The sequence below is a fragment of the Bidens hawaiensis genome, unplaced genomic scaffold, assembly GCF_021521415.1.
Source record: "Bidens hawaiensis isolate Kalapana, Puna unplaced genomic scaffold, B.hawaiensis_p1.1 tig00020951_1, whole genome shotgun sequence".
In the NCBI taxonomy this organism is placed as follows: Eukaryota; Viridiplantae; Streptophyta; class Magnoliopsida; order Asterales; family Asteraceae; genus Bidens; species Bidens hawaiensis.
In genome coordinates, this window is record NW_027493238.1 from 367,653 (window position 1) to 374,790 (window position 7,138).

General features: G+C 34.1%; 1 protein-coding gene across 1 annotated transcript; it reads left to right on the top strand.

Moving 5' to 3' along the window:
* The first annotated feature begins 728 nt into the window (after positions 1–728).
* Positions 729–4,621, top strand: LOC143562390 (auxin-responsive protein IAA8-like). The gene is made up of 6 exons (XM_077050208.1): positions 729–834; positions 2,369–2,957; positions 3,750–3,973; positions 4,051–4,174; positions 4,256–4,317; positions 4,387–4,621. The coding sequence occupies exons 2-6, from the start codon at positions 2,401–2,403 to the stop codon at positions 4,446–4,448; spliced, it is 1,029 nt and encodes a 342-aa protein (XP_076906323.1). The 5' UTR covers positions 729–834; positions 2,369–2,400; the 3' UTR covers positions 4,449–4,621.
* The last annotated feature ends 2,517 nt before the right edge of the window (positions 4,622–7,138 follow it).

Consider the following 7,138-nt stretch of genomic DNA (forward strand, 5'->3'; position numbering starts at 1 on the left):
TGTTACTACATATAAACAAATGAAAGTATTTTTTCTATAAAAATAAATACTAATTGTCGGAATTGAACCCATAACTTTGTTTCTATTGTTTCCATGGTCTAGAACATTTTTCATTCAACAAAAAAGTCATTTTGTAGACTATTTTGCTAAAACAAAGTTATATATAAAATATAGAACTTATTTTTTTAATAATTATGGACCTCGGCCGGGTCTGTCTTATTTGGCAAATGCTGAGCTAGTAAATGTTGGACCAATAAGTTTTGTTTGGTTAGACCTCCGAATAACTTTGCATAATGACTATTTTTTTTTTCTCAGAACTATTTTAACCGTCTAAACTATTTGTTATAAATAAAATATATCTCTTTCACAACCTTGTTGTTCGAAGCATAAGAGTAGAAAGTGAACCAAGGGATAGAGAAAGGGCGGAGAAGAGTAGAGTAGGAAACAATAAGAGTCTCATTCAACTATTAAGACGTAACATTTTAACGAAACAAACACTCTTTTAACATAACCGAATTAGAGCTTCCAAACAAACATGAAACAACCCTTCAAACATTTACGTTGATCCCAAAAAAAATATATATAAATAAGGAGAATATTCATATTAATAAAAGCTATAATTTTTTTTGTTCTCAATTTATAAATTGCCCCCCTAGAAAAGATACACCTTTCCAAAATTTACATAAAATCCTTTCTAAATTATATTCCTAACATAACAATATAACCGAATATACATACTTTCTCCTCTCCTCATCTTGTTTCTGTGCTCAATTCTTTTCAAGCTTATTATTCTTCTCAATTGCAATCAACTGTTGCTTACTTCATCGATTTCAGGTAAATGCCTCTAATTTCTGATAATTAATTTTACAAATCGGCGTTTAATTAGTGCTGAGATCTGGATTCGTGTTGTTAGCTATGCATGAGGTACAACCTTTGGATCTTTATATTATGTTGTTGTTACTTATGAGATTTTGTTTAAATCCTTTTGTTTCCAGTCAATTATGAGCATAATATTAGGAATTAGGGTTTTAACGGTGTTTTTAAGTCTTTTCCTATTGATTTTTGTTAACTCTTACGCTTTAGTTTTGAAGATTCTGGTACTGACGAACTTTTTAGGGTTTAGTTTAATTTTGACTTGTCTATGATCTCTTGTTTTTGAAATTAAAAAGTTATTTGCAAGATGTATGGAGGTTCGAGCTCGCCTCATTTAAGTTTTAACTTACACAGAGCTCGAGCTCGGCTCGTTTCAATTTCTATTCTAACTCAAGCTCGGCTCGTTTGTTATTCATTAATTATTTTTATATATTCCTTTTCAATTATAATTTTAAATTAAGATAACATATATTATTTAGTTATTTTTTCATAACGTTATATATATTCATTAAAATTTATAATATATATTTATTTAATATCATAGTTATCAAATGCGAGAAGCGCTCTAAAGCGATAAAGGTGCTCCTAGCGCTCAGGCGATAAGCGCAGAAAAAGCGCCCGATTTATAAAAAAAGCGCACATTAAAAAAAACAAAATTTTAACTAAAGTAGAACATCTTAATAAGAAAATTGTAGAAGAAATAAGGAACATAAATAATTAAAAACTTATAAGATAATAATATTTATATAAATCTAGCTTAATTAGAATACATAAAATAAATATAACACAAAAAATACTCCCTAAATATACTTAAAATGAATACAATTAGCAAATAAAAACATCTAACAAATACATAAATTTAAAACCTTTTAAAATAATGATATTTATATTAATCTATCATAACTAGAATAAATTAAATAAATATGATACAGAAATAAGAATTAAGTAAATCTGACTTTTTTTAGGTAATCAGTTATTGATTTACATAAATTTGACTATTTTTCAGGGAATCCTTATTTATAATTTCTCACAAATCACGTAATAGAACAATCAGGCTATAAATATTTTAAAAAATGTTTAGATTTGATTAATAAACCTAGGTTGGGCCCAAGGAGATAGTAACACCGGCCCAGACTAAAAAATAATAAGTCTCTCGCAGTCTGGCAACCCTAGAAAATCATCGCCTGAAACATCGCCGGAGTAAAAGCGCCACTACCTCGCCTCGCCTGAAAAATGCGCTTAGGCGCAAGAGTCGGCCGCCTTTAATAACTATGTTTAATATATAATTATAAAATGACAGGCTCATTTAAGCTCGGCTTGATTGAGCCTTTTCACGAGCCAATCTCGAGTATCTCACGAGCAGCTCGGCTCATTTGCACCCCTAACTGTGCTTTATCTCTGAAACATTGAATTGATTATGAATAAATGTTATTTTCTTATATCTATGAAGTTTTGAAAGTTGATTTCTTACATTCATGGTTACTGATTCAAGCAGATTAACGAGAACGTCTTAACGTTTTGCGTCTGATGACAACACCACTGTTAGATCTTGAAGGGGATGAACATGGAAACACATCCCTAATGACTTCTGCTTCCACTATGGAATCGGTTTTTAAAAACCCTGGATTAACGGAAAGAAACTATCTTGGGTTGTCGGATTCTTCATCAGTTGACAGCTCAGCGGTTTCTGGGATATCAGAAATGAAAACAAACAATCTAAACCTTAAAGCTACTGAACTGAGACTTGGTCTTCCAGGGTCGCAATCCCCGGAGCGGGACCTGGATGCTGACCTGGCAAGTTCTCCGTGTCTTGATGAGAAACTGTTGTTCCCACTGATTCCGTCTTCAAGTTCACAGAAGATAGTTGTTTCTGGAAATAAAAGAGGATTTTCTGATGCCATTGGTGAAGGAAATTGGATGTTTTGTTCATCTGCGATTGATTCTGATGCTTCAAAATCATTGGCTAAGGGTAGGATTTCATCAGGAACTCAGGCTGCTGCTATGATTAAAGATGTGACGTCAAAGGTCAATGGTTCTAATGGTAGCGTTAACAAAGTCAGAGCTTCTAATCCTCCTGCTGCTAAGTAAGTGTAATAGTGAAACTTGTTTTCTTGAATGAAATGAGTGATATAAGATGCCTGTAGCAAACCGAACGTTTAGTAACCCTTCTTTAGGTGGGAAGCTCATTTAATTAATAAACAAACAGACATGAACGTTTTTGTTCATTTAGTTAAACGGAAATGAACATGTGTTTTATTTGTTCATTTAAGTATGCTCATTTACCTTTTTTCCATTTATGTTCGTTTGTTTATGTTCATAAACGTTTTTTTATTTAAGTTCGTCTATGCTGGTGCATTATGTTTGTTTATTTATGTTCATTTATGTTCATTAGTTTACGATTATTTAAGTTTGTTCGCTTATATACTCATTAAAATTTTTGGGTCCATTATAATTCAGTCTGGCTTTATAACACTAATATACCACTTATTACAGTTTGGTTTAATTTATTATTTTCTAGCCAGCTGCTTGATGTTCACGTTTACTTTCAATTGTTCTTGTTCACTCAGTTATGTTCATTTTTGTTCATCTGCGTTTGTTTGTTATGTAACTTTGTTCGTTTTCAATCGTGAACCGTTTATTATCTATATATACTAAAGATGAATGTTGGTGCAACAAAGCCCTGATTGGGCCACACCACATTATTCGTCCAACCGTTTATACTATTAACGAATCAACACAAACGCGAACAAGAAAATTCCGTTTGTCTAATTATTCATGTCCAAGCGTTTGTTCGGTTAAGTTAACAAACGAACATGAGCATACCTCGTTCATGTTCGTTAAGTTCGTTTACATGATTAATATGATCTTGTCTGCAGGGCACAAGTAGTCGGTTGGCCTCCAGTTAGATCGTTTCGCAAGAACATATTGGCTACAAATGCAAAAAACATTGAGGTGGATGGAAAATCCGGCCCCTCCGCTCTGTTTGTGAAAGTTAGCATGGATGGTGCTCCTTATCTGAGAAAAGTTGATCTAAGAAGTTACACTACTTATCATCAACTTTCATCAGCCTTAGAGAAGATGTTTAGCTGTTTCACTATTGGTCTGTTATTTCTTTAATCCAATATTATATTTCTTTTCATAAGTTCAAAATAAAGTAATGTTATTTTCATAATTCAGGTCAATGTGGATCACAAAGTTTGAGTGAGAGTAAGTTGAGGGATTTGTTGTATGGATCAGAATATGTGCTCTCATATGAGGATAAAGATGGTGACTGGATGCTTGTTGGAGATGTTCCATGGGAGTAAGTATTTATCGTTATTATTATTATCGATAAAAAATGTTATTTTTCTAATATATTATTTTCCGCTTCATGTGATACCAGTATGTTCATCTGTTCTTGCAAGAGGTTGAAGATCATGAAGGGCTCTGATGCAATTGGCTTAGGTACGCATAATAGTTACAGCTTATTTAAACTCGACGTGTAAAATTACTAAACTATTTAATGATGTACAGCTCCAAGGGCAATGGAAAAATCAAAGAACAGAACTAAAGGGTGGAGTGCAGTTATGTTTTGATGGAAGTGAAGTGATGTGTGTTTCTATAAATAGTAAGAGTAAAATGTTTCTGAATATTAATATAGGAAAAGCTTGGTTTCTGAATGTTGGTCTTTTGATGAATGTGTTTTGTGTGGTTTAAGAATTTTCAACACTTCTTGTGTCTGATGTCCAGTCATGTTATTATTATTATTGTGTGGGTGTTTATCATGGTGATGACTATAGTTGAGGGACTGAATATGTAAATAGAGAAAAGTAAAGGTTGGGTTTTGTATATAGTTAAAAGTGGGAGGACTAGTGTTGGTAAAATAGTGAATGATGTTGAGAATTCCTGAAGAAGTTGCAGTGGCAGGTGTAGTGTAGTGCAGAAGGCCAGCACTGTGCGCAGAATACGGACATAAAATAATACAAATCCATCAAGTCTAGACAGTATTCATACTTTTGGCCGGGGGAAAAATAATTTCATATTTTAAATATTGCTTAATGTACAACCTTATGTGCATTGGGTGCAAGTTAGTCTGTTGTCATTTGGGTATGACGTAAGTTTGACTCGTGATTTTTGAGCCATGGTCCACGGATACACTGTTAGGTTCTTGTCGTTTAGTTTGGTTGAACTCTTGGAATCAGGGTTAACATGATTTAGAATGGGTTTATATTTTGCAAGTAGGTTTCATTTGTGATAATTCAATGGGCTACTTTTATAAAATTTTTTTATTTAAAATGGGTTCAATTGGGTTAGCATCACCCATGTTAATTGTTTGGCTCCATCATGAACCGTCATCGGTGGTCGTCGCTATAGATTGGAGAAAATGTAAGGTTGCTATTATTTGACTTGGATGAGTTCGAGTTGTGAAAACAACCTCTTACAGATGTCCATGATAAGGATGCATACACGAGGTCCAAATTAACCAGGTTTGCTCTTTAGGAAGTAGCTATTGTATTTGATATGGTTACTTTTGATGGAACAATAAAAGGTTCTTTTTTTCAGTTTTGTTATAATCGTGACCTGGTTGGGGTGGAAGGGTACTCCTAACTACTTTAAACATCAACCATGTGTTACCTCATATTTACCGAAAGTAACGAAAAGGGTTGCAGCGGTGTTCCCCAACAATCCAAAGTACCCGAGTATACTTTCCAGTGCAAATTAATCAATGTCCGGGTAAAATTTCAGATTCATGAACCCAAACTGATGGCGAATGCTGAACCTGAAACGATTGCGGCGGTGTTCCTGATTTTAGCTGAATGAACTTGATGATTTACCAACGGCGCCTCATACTCGCACCCTTATAAAGATGCTTATAAAAGCAATGGCGGGAGAGGAACTAGATATTAGTATAATATGAATCTTCTTTCACATACATACACACTTATCGAAGGTCGTATTAGGATTTATGTTCTGTCGTCTTATGTTTGTGACATGCCTGCGTACATATAAAGCGTGCTTTATAGCGGTATCAAATGCATATTAATATTGCATAAACGTTTCATATTCTCATATTCAATATAAAGTGTGCTTAGAAATGAGGTCAATGTAGAATAATGAAAATCCCGTAAGGTGTAATGAATTATTGATCAACTTATATATATAAGGTTACAAGTAGATAAATACAAGGAAACATAATCAGATACTATAACAAGCCTCAAAATAAATTAAAGGAAAAAGTAAGGAAATGAAATGAGAAAATTCAATCCCACATTGGTGGAAGAAAGAAAGGAAGAAGCTTCCACCAAAGTATAAATAGGAATGTAAGATTCTTATCCCACATCGCTAGATGATAAAACTAGTGAGCACTTTATAAGGAAGAAAATTCCTATGTTAATGTTCTTATAAGACATATCACACCAAGTGGTCCTAGCGGAGGGTGCTAAGCACCCGAACACGCTCGGGCACGGGCACGGGTGACGTGGAGGTTACGCAGTGATCACGTAGGCTGCCACGTAGCAGGCCTAGAGCTGACTCGACATAGCTACAAGATTCTTCGCGATACGCGACGGCTATCTATTTATGGCCATCCCGTACCGTGATGGGGTCCGAAACTTACTATAAATAGAAAGGAAACGGGACATTCACAATTCGCTCAAAATTTCTTTCCCTCTCTGAATTTACACACACATATATTAATATATATATTAAGAGTATAATAACGAGTTGTCGTAACGATACCCTATCCGATCGAAAGAAATATACACGAATCCAAAAGCTCCGCCTGTTAAGGTATGACATTGTGCCATCGTGTAAAGTTTCTACTCTCGTGATTATCGTTATGATTATTGGTTTTATACTAATCTAGTGTTACTACATTGTGTTTATCCTATGTGCTTAATACCAGGAGGTGTTCTTTAAATATAAACTTGCAAGGTGAGACATTCGAGTTTTTATACAACTCACATTTGCGTGAGACAACTATTTTTCCGACACTGTCATGGTGATTTCAAAACCTACAAAACCCATGATAGATTGTCTAAATATTTTCAAAAGTATTTACAAAGTATTTAAAATACATTACAATGATTAAGTCTCTGTAGACTTACGGGATGGTTACTACTGGTATTGTGGGGTTTTGTATACAAGGCTTGCCTACTGGGCTATTACACGTTACTTATTGGACAAGTGTTAGCCAATAAGTAATATGACCACAGTGATAGATACGGTGGAGTGACAAGTACCTTTCGGTAATTTGTAAGCAGGCATATGTAAAAACATCTTAATG

What these genes read in the sequence shown, in the direction of transcription:
- LOC143562390 (XM_077050208.1), top strand. Translation starts at nt 2,401, where the DNA reads ATGACAACACCACTGTTAGATCTTGAAGGGGATGAACATGGAAACACA. An exon ending in GTTGGAGATGTTCCATGGGA is followed by an intron (nt 4,175 to 4,255) that starts GTAAGTATTTAT and finishes ATGTGATACCAG; the next exon opens with TATGTTCATCTGTTCTTGCA. An exon ending in CTCTGATGCAATTGGCTTAG is followed by an intron (nt 4,318 to 4,386) that starts GTACGCATAATA and finishes AATGATGTACAG; the next exon opens with CTCCAAGGGCAATGGAAAAA.